The sequence below is a fragment of the Solenopsis invicta genome, chromosome 5, assembly GCF_016802725.1.
Source record: "Solenopsis invicta isolate M01_SB chromosome 5, UNIL_Sinv_3.0, whole genome shotgun sequence".
Lineage (NCBI taxonomy): Eukaryota > Metazoa > Arthropoda > Insecta > Hymenoptera > Formicidae > Solenopsis > Solenopsis invicta.
This window is the reverse complement of record NC_052668.1, coordinates 7,574,098-7,588,097: the sequence shown is the minus strand read 5'-3', so window position 1 is coordinate 7,588,097 and position 14,000 is coordinate 7,574,098. Positions and strand designations below refer to the sequence as shown.

General features: G+C 34.6%; 1 protein-coding gene across 2 annotated transcripts in view; it reads left to right on the top strand.

Annotated features, from left to right (window-relative positions):
• LOC105205952 (mediator of RNA polymerase II transcription subunit 17) overlaps positions 1 to 14,000 on the top strand; it is a 143,047-nt gene that overhangs the window by 94,268 nt on the left and 34,779 nt on the right. For both annotated transcript variants that reach the window (XM_039449995.1, XM_039449996.1), the window contains 2 exons: positions 2,468 to 2,680; positions 6,966 to 7,171. In XM_039449995.1, the coding sequence (XP_039305929.1) occupies positions 2,468 to 2,680; positions 6,966 to 7,171 (419 nt within the window). The remainder of the gene's footprint in view (positions 1 to 2,467; positions 2,681 to 6,965; positions 7,172 to 14,000) is intronic.

Here is a 14,000-nt window from a genome sequence, read left to right as displayed (position 1 = left end):
TCATGTGTTTCTGACAATTTTTCTTTAATTTTTTTCCCATCCTATTTTCTCTACTCAAATTTCATACATACTTGTAATATCGTATCCTTTTATATATTCCCAAAATTCCCTATCCTTGTTACTTATTTCTGCTATATTCCAAAATACGTATCTTTTCCTATTCTTGTTTCCTACTTTTCCTTTTCTCTCTCTCTCCTATCCTCTTCTACCTTCCCTTTCCACTTCCCGGCTTACTTGAAATCCCGATCTTCTTCTTCCTAGTTACTCTTTTCCAACTCGTCCTCTTCCTTTCTTTTTTCTATCTCTCTCCTTTCCATTCTTTTTTTCCTCTCTTTCTAATTTCAATTCTATTTCCGCCCATATTTTCCATATCTCTTTAACTCTAACCTTACCCGTTCCTGCCTTTACTTCTACACTTTTTTCTTTTTGTTTTTTTGTCTATCTGTGAACTTTTTTCTGCACTTTCCTTTTCTCCTAACTTAGATCATTTTCTATATATATGTTTCTCCTTTCAATTTATATTTGTTTTTCATAATTTTTTTTTGTAGTCCTCATTTTTTAATTTCATTAATATTACCTTACCGCTCTTTACAGTTAACTACCTTACTATCTACACTTATCTTTTCTTTTATTAAGGCCGCTGTCTATTCCCTACACCTTTTCTCGTTTCTCTTTACTTCTTTAAATATTTTTATTTCTCTCATTATAATATTATTTTTTCTTTCCTTTTTATCTTTTTTTTTTTCACGCACTTCTTAATTTTCCCTACCTCGCTCTTGCTTAAACCGTTGCATTCACTAATCCTGTCTCTGCTGCTAATACTGCAAATGCTGTTAGCCCTTGATCTTGTTCCTGTACTATATATACTTCTTACTTCTCCCCTTTTATCTTCCTCGCTATTTACCTCCCTTCTTTCTTTCTAATTCTAGTTTCTTTACTCTTTCTTCTAACTTCTCTATCCTCTTCTTATATAACTTCGCTTTTGCTTTTAAAATCTCTATCTCCTTATTTGCTTTCTTTTTATCCTTTTTCAAATCTTTTATCTCCTCTCTCAGTAACTTTAATCTCTTGCTTTATCTTAGCCCGTTTCTCTTTCCAATATTTTTCTTTTGCTACTTTGAGAGTTACCGTCTTACCTTCTTTCTTATTTCCTACCATCAGCTTTCTCTGTCTCTCCTTCAGCCTCGTCTTTCCCGCCTTACCGGCCGCTCTTGTCTTCTTACTCGCCATAACCTCAATCTTTACCTATTTCTAATTCGCTTGGAAATTCTGTCTTTCTCCTATTTCCCTAAGCACGCTTCCACTTCCGCATGTTCTCCTATTTATTCTACACACTCGCACGTCTCTCCTTCATCTTTTTTTGCCTAAATCGCTTTCTAGAACTCGCTATGTTCTTACACGCGTTCACGCTTATGCGCACTACCTAACCAAGTTTTGCAAGCTCTTATATCTACCATTTTTACAATGAACAAGATTTAAACAATAAAAACAATAATTTGTTACTTAAAAATATTTTTTTTATAATATTAATAAATACTAGTGAAGAAAAAATTTAATAAGAATTATTTATAATAATTTAAATATAATAACAAATCATTGCCATATTTTTACTATGACATTATTAAAAGGGAATTGCATAATTTATAAGCATTTTATATTTTCACGAAAATCTTATGGTATAATCTTATTTTTTTTATTCTGATATATTCCAGCCTTGAGGCTTTCGTGGCCGTTGATATCGTTAACCGAGAGGGTTTCCGGATGGATGCTACGTACTTTGCAAAGTGCCCAACACGCACGTGGCATTCATCCGGAAACTCGGTTATTCTGATATATTTTTTATAAACTTTATTTTTTCTTATAAATATATAGTACAAATTACTAATAGTTTTTAAAAATTCTTATATTTTGTTTTTGATTAAATTACTTAAAATTTAAATTACTTTTTGAACAAGATTGCCTACTACGGTTGTAACTAGGTCTTCGTGCTTGTCTATGTGATTTTATATACTTTCCTCAAGTTCAATGAACTGCGCGCCGAATTAATTTTCAGTCATAACGCAATTCTAAATTGAACGAGATTAAGCAATATTATTGAACTTGAGGAAAGTATATAAAATCACATAGACAATACAAGCACGAAGACCTAGCTATGACCGTAGTAGGCATTCTTGTTCAATTTGTGTTGATACAGCCACGGTCAAAATATCTTTCTCTATTACTTTAAATTACTTTTCCTTATAAGACTCAATGCTAATTTAGAAATTTATAATACTATAAAACTATAAAATAGTTTTTATAATAAAATTATAAAATGTTTTTAAAGTTTAAAAATATCAACATGTTGACCATAAAATCATTAACTTTTTCTCAAAATTAGATTAAGTTCTTATATTATATAAATTTTTATACAGAAGAACTTCTTTGATATTCTTGTTTATAAATTCATACTGTGTTTATGCGTTAGCTGGCTCGAAGTATACACAAACGGGTATGTTCGAAGTTACCAAAGCTGAAGAAGAAGAAAGAAGTAGTAATAGTCCACCAGCGTCTCCTAATACCGCTAACAGTATATCAGGGCAATCTCACGGCTCCGCAAACTCAAAAGCATCCGCTTTGCGAGTGACTATACCCAGCGAATTACAAGGTGTTGCGTACATTGAAGTGTTATGTCAGAAAGGTAATGTAATAAAGAGAAAAGAAAGATTCTAGAGATAAGTGGATCAAAGTTTTTTTTCTCACCGAATCGAATTAAATTGAATCGAATTGTAAAAATATAACATAATTAATAGGTTAAATTTTATATTTATAGATAACAAAGATTATATTCTTAATGTAAGAAATATAATATTAATTACGTGATGTAAAGTCACTTTAAATATGATTTTAATAAAATTGTTAATACATGTGATTTATACTCATACCTCTTACAAGCAATCCTGCCCAAGTGTTACATTCCGATTTTGATGAGCTTTGAATATGTTGTATTCTTGGTCAAAATAAGAGACGCATATTTTTTTATACGGGCCTATACGCACTTTTAGGGGGTGAAACATCCCTTTGAAAAAATCGGTTTTTTTCTTTTGAATCATATATCGTCGAAACTGTAAGAGATAGAGAAAAATGTTTTAAATGAAAGTTGAATAGCTTGAAAAGTACTTTATAAAAGTGTTAAAAATTTTTTATTTTAATATTTTTTTTATACTTTTTCTCACTACATACCTATTTTTTTCAAAATTTTTATTTTTTTTTATATGCGAAATAAAGCTTATTTTATTATAAATTTAACAATATTAAATGAAGTTATGTTCCGACATTCCCATGTTCTAAAAATAATTAAAAATCTTTATATACGCATGGTACGCGCACTCGTTTGTGCGTTATGGAAATGTCCTCCTCCGATTTTGACGAGCCTTTAATATGTTGTAATACAGATAAAAATATGGGACACGTATTTATATATACGGGCCCACATGATTGTCAAGAGGGTGAAATGCGCTCTTGAAATAAATCGATTTTTTAAATTTCTGAGGTAATACGGTTGAAACGGTAAAAGATATAAAAAAAAGTTTCAAATAAAAGTTTTATGGATTTCTATGTACTTTATAACAGTTTGTTCAGATTTTTCAAAAATGTCATTTTTCTCGAAATCTCCCTTCTCTTCTAAATTAAAAAAAATAAAACAAAATTAACAATATACACCATAAAGCAGATATGGATGGGGCGTGTGTATAGCGATATAGATATTTTTACTTTATTTCTAAAAAATGTGTCTTTGGACTATAATTTTATTATACATGTTTGAATTTATTGTTAAATATGCTACAAGTTTTAATATAAGGTAAATTTTTAATTTTTCAGAAATTTAGAAAAGGGGGATTTCGAGAAAAATGACATTTTTGAAAAATCTGAGCAAACTGTTATAAAGTACATAGAAATCCATAAAACTTTTATTTGAAACTTTTTATATCTCTTACCGTTTCGACGGTATTACCTCAGAAATTAAAAGATCGATTTATTTCAAGAGCGTGTTTTATCCTCTTGACAGTCATATGGGCCTGTCTATAAAAATACGTGTCCCATATTTTTATCTGTACTATAACATATTAAAAGTTTATCAAAATCGGAAGACACTTCCGTAGCGCACGAACGGGTGCGCGTACCATGCGTATAGAGAGGTTTTTAATTATTTTTGGAATATGCGAATGTTGGAACATAATTTCATCTTATATTGTTTGATATTCATCTTATATTGAATTTGTAATAAAATAAACTTTATTTTGTGTATAAAAAGAAATAATAATTTTGAAAAAAATAAGTATGAGGAAAAGTATAATAAAAAATAAAATAAAAATTTTTTTATCACTTTTATAAAATACTTTTTAGGCCATTCAACTTCCATTTAAAACATTTTTACTTATCTCTTATAATTTCGACAATATACGCTTCAAAAGAAAAAAAAACAATTTTTTTCAAAAGGGTATTCTACCCTCTAAAAGTGCGTATAGGTCCGTATAAAAAAATACGTGTCTCTTATTTTGACCTCGAATACAACATATTTAAAACTCATCAAAATCGGATTGTAACACTTGGGTAAGTTTGCTTGTTAGATTTGAAATTTTCGAATAATTTGGGTCATAGAAATTGAAACTCGAATTTTACTTGACTCGGTGTGATTCGATTCTTATTTGAATAGTTTGCACGTTCTGAAATATTCATAGAGGAAAGAAGAGAACGAAATACCATTGTTTTTTTTTAAATAACTTGTGAGTACTTGTTTGTTAGATATAAAGTCCTATCAATTATTTTATAGATAGAAGTTTATCGGGTATATGGAACGAACGTAATTTACAATTTACTGAAGAGGGAAGAGTTGTGGTATATTAACAACTAATATAAAAAGCATTTTTAATTGTAAAAAAATCACAAATTTATGATTCTTCATAGATCTTATACATTATGACATAAATTAAATTTAATTATTAGGTTATAAAATAATTCTCAGCCCTAAAATTAAATCAAATGTAGTACTTATTTAAACGGAAATTTTTACTCGCCAATGCTCGGAGCTATATACCGGAGCTGTATACCAACATAATGGTCCACAAAATTTATAATTAATATAAATTGTAATTGTTGAATTTGTAATTAATGTTACCTTAAATCATTCACTGTGAATGTAATGAATGGCTTCCGATAAGCAGTGTAACGACCTTACTTTTCCGCGTACGGATGGTGGTCAGCCGGAGAACGAGGACGCGGGGGAAGTCGCCAAGAGAACTAGACGCGCTATTTGGATTGTGACAATAAGACGATTTATTTAAAGCAAAGAAAATATATACAGTGTGGTAAATTCACGAACGCATGGACAGACGGAAACAACGATGTGTATAATTCCAAACGTTCCGACGGACGAAAACACCAAACGATGTAATTGTAGGCGCGCGGACGGACGAAAATGGTGAAATCGCGGACATTTACAAGAACCGGTGCTCCGAGACGAACTCGGAGCCACTGTTTACAGGCAAGCGTGTTATTGTTACCTCGACTCGCCGAGCTTCGAGGCCACGACGGCGTGTGCGCGAGCACGGTGGTACAAATCGTAGCATTAATGCCTGGACCACTTATTTTAGGGACCTCATTTCTTTCTTGGTTATTTTTACGTTCATAACCGAATGCCGCGCACAGAACATAAAAAGAAACATTTCTATTTCATTTGTAAGAGATTGGTAAAATTCATAAAGAGGACCGTTGGATTCTGCATGTGTTCACTACTGACAATAAGACGAGATGCTATGATACGGCTTTATCTTTGTTATTCAAATTTAAAAGGAAAGACTTTGCACAAAATAATTACTGGTGATGAAAAGTGGGTGTAATAATACATGTCATAAGATAATAAAAAATAAAAAAAAAAAAGAAACGAAAATCGTGGGTTAATCCTGATGAAGCAGCAACTTTGACCGCGAAATCGAATATTTATGGCAAGAGACATTTTTTGTGGATTTAATGGGACCTTAAGGATGTGATATATTATGAGTTGCTTAAACCAGAAAAAACTATGACTACTGAGCGTTATAAATATGAATTTGAGTGTTTAAGTGACGAAATTGAAGATTAACGATCTTTTACGAAGGCCTAGACTAGTCATACTACTGCACGATAAGGACAGATTACGTAACGAAAGGGACGGCAAACACTTTTGATTTGTTGAGATATGAAGTTTAGCTATATTTAGCGTATTCAATGAACCTAGCGCTGTTAGATTTTTATTTTCTTTAGTTCCTCTAATCCACTATTTAGTGGATTCCCACTTCATAATATACGAAGAGACAAAAAAAAATACGTTAATGACTTTATTAAATCAAAACCGCCGTCATATTGGCCATCTGTCCAATAGATGACAAAAATGTGTAGATGCTGCTGGAGATAATTTTCCTGATTAAACTGTAAGTGGATTTTATATAAATAAACGTTAATTTTTATTAAGGCTGAGAACTAATTTATATATTTAATATATTATTTGTAAGCCACATTCAAGGCTTTCAAGCTAAATTGAAGTTACAAAACTAACATACTTTTCCAAATTACATAAAAGAGTATACACCTGTGAAAATTGTCGCTATCTGCAAAACTGAAATCCGGTTTTTATAAAAACGTAATGAACATTAATGACCAATAATTGTCCTACAATATTTGTATAAACTGTAACAAAATAATTTTAATGATTGCTCTTAGAATTCAACGTGAATTTTATGAGATGGTATTTTACCAGTCCATACGTATCTCACGCAGGTAGCAAGCTGACGTTATTTATCGTCAAAATAATATCTTTGACAACATTTTGACATCAAAATGGCTACAAATAACAGTCAGTTTTCTATCTAAGCACGACCCTCTTCTCTCCTCTATATGAAAAAATATGTATAGGCAAATAAGTCGAGCAATAATGTACTTCTGTTTAGATCAAGAAGATTTATGCAATGCAAATATAAGCTTGCTTAATAGCAATGCAAATAATTCGAATACTGACATGCATTGGCAGCAGAAGTTAGAGGCTGCACAGAACGTTCTATTTTGTAAGGAATTGTTTAGTCAATTAGCGCGAGAGGCTGTGCATTTACGCGCGCCTATACCTCACATGGTTGTTGGAAATCAAATTATGGCTACGGTATGTATCCTAAAAATAGAAATCAGAGTTTTTTTTACATAGTATCCTTTAATTTTAGCCGAACAGTATGTACAGGATAATACATAAATACATGTCCGTATTTCAAATCTACAAACTAAAATAAGTAAACTATAAAAAAATTATATAAATGTTATATGAACATATCCTATACAGGATATCCGGAAAATCACTTGCAATACTTCGGAAAGTAATTTGGAATCAAAAAAGAAGGATAATGAGCTATACATAGCATTGTTAACAAATATGTTATTTCCGAGTTATAACAACTTTTATGTTAAAAATATTGTAATTTATTTTGTTAAAAAATCGTAATTCATTGTTACAATTGCTTGAAATAAAGTTATTTTTGTTAAGCAACTATAAAATAAATTATGATTGTTATGATTATGAAAAATAAATTGTGATTTTTTTAACTTAAATGTGGCTATAATTTGGAAACTCCTTAGTTCCGGACTTATGTTTATATACCTTTTTGGGGAGGGGGGTCCCGAATTATTTCCCGAAATACGGACGATTTTTCGGATGCCCTGTATATTTTAGTTTTTGAGTTACAAATGATTAAAGAAAATATTCGAAATGCCTTGTGCATCAATACACGCTATTGTACACTTTAGCACATACCAATGTGTCCGATGAATACATATTTGTAATTTAGCTATAAACTATTTACAATTTTTTATTAAAAAATATTTATGAATATTTTATGATTATTTCATAAATATAAAATTTATGAAATTTATTTTATATAAATTTCATATTAATTCAATATTAATATAACATATTAATTAGAAAAAGAAAGGTCCAACAAGCAACCATATTATTTAATATACAGGGTGTCCCATTTAAAAAAAATGCACTTTGATAATTCTTTAATGAAACATTTTCAGTAAAAATGTTTCAGACAGAAATTGCATGGTTTTAAGGAAGTCATAAAATGGTGTCATTAATTTGACTTTGAATAGTTGCTTGAAGGTCATGTGACGGACACCTTCAATTTTTTTAATGGGGCTGCCTACTTTTTATTACATATTCTTGTAGCTTATCTCGAGACCTTTCCAAAACACTACAAGAAAGTTTATTTTTGTTTAGCACTTTCCGAGTTGTAAAGCTTGAAAACTACGGTGTACTGTAACTTTCAAGCGTCACAATTTGAAAAGCATTTAACAAAAATAAACTTTCTTGTAGTGTTTTGAAAAAGTCTCAAAATTAACTACAAGAATATGCAATAAAAGATACAATATTAGAGTATTAATAGTTCCCTAATTAAAGGGTATCGGTACTTCTCTAACATTCTATATTTTTTATTGCGTTTTCTTGTAGTCGATTTCGAAAGCTTTCCAAAACATTATAAATAAGTTTATTTTTGTTAAGGACTTTCCGAGTTATAACGTTTGAAGTTACAGTACACCGTAGCTTTTAAGCCTCACAACTGGGAAAGTACTCGACAAAAATAAACTTTTTTGTAGTGTTTTGGAAAGGTCTTGAGATAAGCTACAAGAATTTGTAATAAAAAGTAGGCAGTTTTATATAAAAAATTGAAGTTGTCGTTTACGTGACCTTCAAGCAACTATTCAAGGTCAAATTAATCTTACAAGGGCACCACACACAACCCGGGTCACCGATTTTGATGAAACTTTACAGTTATGTAGTATTAGTATAGAAGTACTAAATGCTAAACGGAGACGATGCACTACTCAACCGTTGACGTGAAATCGTTGTTTGAATTTCACCATATAGCTTTAATACCGTAACATTGAAGGAGTTTGGCAAGTAGCAGCGTGGTGTGGCGGACAGCGCGAGCGCCTATAGTTTTGCAGGTCGCGGCCGTCGCGGGTTCGAGTCCACAAGTTTTTTTTTTTTCTTTTACCCAGTACTCTTATTGTTACAATATATATATATATATATATATATATATATATATATATAATAAAATATATAATAAATAATACACAGATATAGATATAATAATACGCAAAAAATCTTCTCTGCATTCGAACTTTTGTTAGTTTACTTTATATACATTTATATATATATAGAGGAGACCGGGGTATAGAGGAGACCGGGGCAATTCGGCAGATAGGGTAATTCGAAAAATGGAAATATCTTTTTATGGATACATATTAAAAATTTACTTTAAATATTGTAAACACGTCCTAATATAATAATGTTGCTAACAAAGTTTTGTTGGCAACGGGGTCATATTAAAGTCATAGTAGTGAAAAATGCGTTCTGCGACAGTCACAGTATTTTCTAATAGCAAGCATTTTTTTGAATTTTAAGTAAGATAAATAAGATTCTTTTTAAAAATTTTGAATGTATCGTGTCCAGTTGAATGTATTTGAAACATTTTGTGTTTATTTTGTTGTGTGATGTTTATTTTTATAGATCATACGTAATAATGCGCACACTTGACGTCGGGGCTATTCGAAAAACCAAACGTCGAATTATCGTTTGGACAATTTTTTTCTTTTATATTTGCTTTCTATGTACCATATTACACAATTTATTACTTAACAGATGTAATTACACAAAATAGTCTCTGACTTGTTTTGAAAACGTTAAAGCAATAAATTTCTCTATTGTGTGTTTGTATTTTTTTTTTTTTTTTTTGTATGTAACATTTCTTATAACATTATATATATCCTTTTCTTAATAAAAAAAAGTCTTCATAACAGTTTTTTTACATTTTTTTATTTTAAAGCACAAAATTCAAAATATATTTCCGGACTATTTTCGAATTACTCCGAGCGTGGAATTATTCGAAATACTTGGCATTGGTCGACATTTTTATATGTACTTCAAAACAAGTACATTTCCATGTTCTATCTCTACCGGCATTGTGAAAGGGAAGGTTCAACCTTTCAAACCATGTTTTTTTATTTTTAATAAATATAGAACTCAGGAGAGGCAAAAGAAAAAAGGTCTTATGAATAGCCCCGGTTTCTCCTATTATTTAATATTTAATGTTACTACAATATTTTAATCATAACGTAACCAACGTGCCAAGAAATGATATTATTTAGTATATTATTTAATTATTTATCCGAAAAAGCATGGCATGGGTAATAACATTTATTTTTTCTTTAATGTAATCATTTTTCACAAACTTCAACCAAAGTCAAGCAAGACAGAGAGCCGACACTCTCACTTGTGTCGGCGCCGAACGTATCCGTGCGAGTGTCTGTCGTTAGCCGTAATATACTATCGGGTCGAAATACTTTTTTTTTTATAAGTTGGGAAACGCCTTTATGGGTTCCCGGTCTTGTGGGGACAGGAACGCGGGGTATGTGAGACTCGCCGACCTAGCTAGTAGCCGGCATATTCACTAAAACCCAACTTTTTCCGGCGTCTGGGCTCGGGACGGATCACGGGATCGAATTAAGCATGCACCGCGATCCGTCCTAGCCCAAACGGGTTCCCGCCCGAGAGCAGGAACCCCCCTCCGGAGTTAGCGGCCGGAACTCGACCGAAGTCGAGCCCCAGCCGCCTGAATGCCGGGTGTGCGTCGGATCCCCGTGGAAGAGGGCCCTAGGTACGCACTCCCGCATCCCAAGCCCCGAGATAAGTCAGCCGGGCAACTACCCCGCCGCTGATTTTGCCCGAGGCGTACCTCCTCAACAGTGGAGAGGGTAGGGCTCTCTGTCCGGTCTAGCCGATGCTGTGAGAGTCCCCCCTCCCCACTGTTCCTTCCCGGCCATCTCCCCTTCACCCTTCCCTGAGGAAGGGGGAAGAAGGGAAATGTAGCCGCATCAGTGGGTTGTCCCCGGCGACAAATCTGTCGCCGCCAGGACACCGGCAATCTCTGATTTCGGGCAGGGAGAGGTCGACGAACTCACCCTCTCCCTGCCCACTGCCCGCGGTTTTTTCGTTAAGGGGGAGGAGGTGGTCCCTGCTGATGTTGTTGCAGGAACCTTCTGCGCCTCCCCCCCTTCGCCTCCTCTCCGGCGGCGCGTCGGGAGCCTCTTCCCGCGCCCGCTCTGCCGCCTCCTTCTGCGACATGACAGTGTCGCAGAAGGAGACTACCGCCGCCCATTCGTCAACACTGGCGAGCATCCACCCCAGCACCGTGGGGAGGTCGAGACCGGCCCCTATCCTGTCGGCGAGGGCACGGCGCTCGACAGCCCAAGCCGGGCATACCTCCAGGGTATGTTGCGCCGTGTCCCTCGCCTCCGGGCAGTGGTGGCACTTCGTGGTGGCCTCCCGCCCAACCTTCTCGTATAGGTACTCTCCGAAGCACCCATGCCCGGAGAGCATCGGGTCAAAATACTGTACTAACTAAATAAAATGATATTTCATTGTTTGATACGAATGAGCATACTTCGTTATTGATCCATCCTTCTCATCCCAGACCGCAGGAAGAAGGAAGTGATTAGAGTCAGTCGAGTAAAGTCGAGTCGGGTGTGATCGGAAATTAATTTTTTGATCACCAAGTCGGAGAACTATCGAACTTTAGCGAACATTACTGTCGAGTGGAGATTCGAATCCTGAGACTTTATCTCATTGGCCATTCGGTTATAGAAAATTCAAGTATCTTACAGCTCAGAGTCGTTCATATTAGTTCATACTACTTCGTATGTATGAATGGCCGTGGATGACTGCGTGTATGCGTGCGTGTGCGTGTGCATTTGCGTGTATGTGTGTCAGCAAAGCTAAGGCACTTACGATTTGGCACTCCCATAGTATTTTATAACTTTAAACCCGCGCACACGTAGAGAGAATTTGGAATCATTAAATATTATAGGAGTGACAAATCATGGAGTCCTTATATTTGTTAACATGCGCGCACACACACACACGCGCGCGCACGCGTACACACACACACAGAGAGAGAGAGGGGAGGGGGGGGGGATTCGGAGTCATGAAATACTACGTATTAACGAAGTGTGAAGTTTTATCTCTGCTGACACACATGCATGCATGCTCTAGCAAGTCGCCCATAAATGTGGCTCATGCACAAATAAAACCTTATTCCAGTGCGTTGTCGTAACGATAGGAAAACACTAGCACATTTTGCGCGCAATTTTAATAAGCGATATGCATGCAAAACGCTAGCATACTTTGCGCGCGATTTCAATAAACGATATGCACGCAAAACGTTAGCACACTTTTGCGCGCAATCTCAATAAGCGATATGTACATCTGTGGCTTGCATATGGTACTGCAAAGTTTGCGCGATTTGAGATATCATATGCACATGCGAGTTGAAAGCGATATGTACAGACGGCGTCATTAAATGTGTCTTCCTATTTTATATAGTATATTACATGGGCTGAAAAGTCCCGGGATTTTTAATATAAACAAGCGTTTTTTGGGCAAAGTTATTTCTCAACATAGTTGCCTTCGAGTGCGATACACTTGGTATAGCGATTTTCCAACATTTTGATGCCCTTTTTGTAGTACGAAACGTCCAAGCCTTCGAAATACGCCTCGGTTTCCGCGATGATTTCCTTATTTGATGTGAATCTCTTTCCCTGGAGCTACCGTTTGAGATTTGGGAACAGATAATAGTCGCTGAAGGCCAAATCTGGAGAATACGGCGGGTGAGCAACCAATTCGAATCGTAATTGGTCCCATTTGGCCATCGCTTTCAAGGACGTGTGTGACGGTGTTATTGTGATGGTACAGAACTTTTTTCTTTGCCATATGGGGCCGTTTTTTCTTTATTCCGTTGTTCAGTTTGTCTAATAACGCTGCATAATACTCTCCCGTAATTGTTCTTCCTTTCTGCAGGTAATCGATGAAGATTATGCCATGTACATCCCAAAAACGGAGGCCAAAACCTTCTTGACCGAGCGTTGGTCTTTTGGCCGCTTTGGTCGGCTTTCGTGACTTTTCAGCCACTCTGTAGACTGGCTATTGGACTCAGGCGTATAGTATTAGATTCACGTTTTATCCATCGTCACAAAACGTCGAAAAAAGTCCACTCGATTACGCTGCAACAATGCCAAACCAGCCGTTGAATCATCAGCGCTGCTGTTTTCGGTCGACGGTTAGCAAACGCGGCACCCATCGCGGAGATAACTTTTTCATATCCAAAACATTGTGCAAAATGTATTCCACCCGTTTTTTTTTTTGAGATGCCAACGACTTCAGCTAACTCGCGCAACTTCACTTTACGATCACTCAAAACGATTCGATACACTTGCTTTACGATTTCCGGATTCGTAGCCCCTTTTTGCTTGTACGACTCATTTTAAATTCACTAAACCATCGATAAATTGTTGTTCTCGAAGAAGCAGATGTGGGATAACATTTCTTCAACCATTTCATTGATTGGTCAGGAGTTTTTCCCATTAAAAAACAATGTTTGGTCAATATGTGATATTTCTGTTTTTCCATTTTTTTTTACGAAGGCGAAGGTAGCAACACTTGAACGAATGTAGCTTGTAAACAAATATCGAAACATAATATACAAACGAAATGTCATGAAACTTCACACATAAACTAGTGACAGATGAATCTTTCGAAATAAATCATGTTTATTTTCTAGTGGCACTACTTAAAAATTCCGGGACTTTTCAGCCTATGTAATATGTTACATTTATACGTAACCCGTAATATGTTATGATAAACGTAATGTATACTATATAAAATAGGAAGATACATTATATAATGACGCCGCCTGTACAGGTAAAGTTAAAGCGATACTCTGAAATTAATATATAAATTTTAATATTACATATAGAAATGTTATGTATCAAGTATTGGTTTATATTGTATGTAAATATAATGTCTTTATAAAAAAAGTAATATATAAACAATATATGTATATATATACACACACACACACACACACACACACACACGC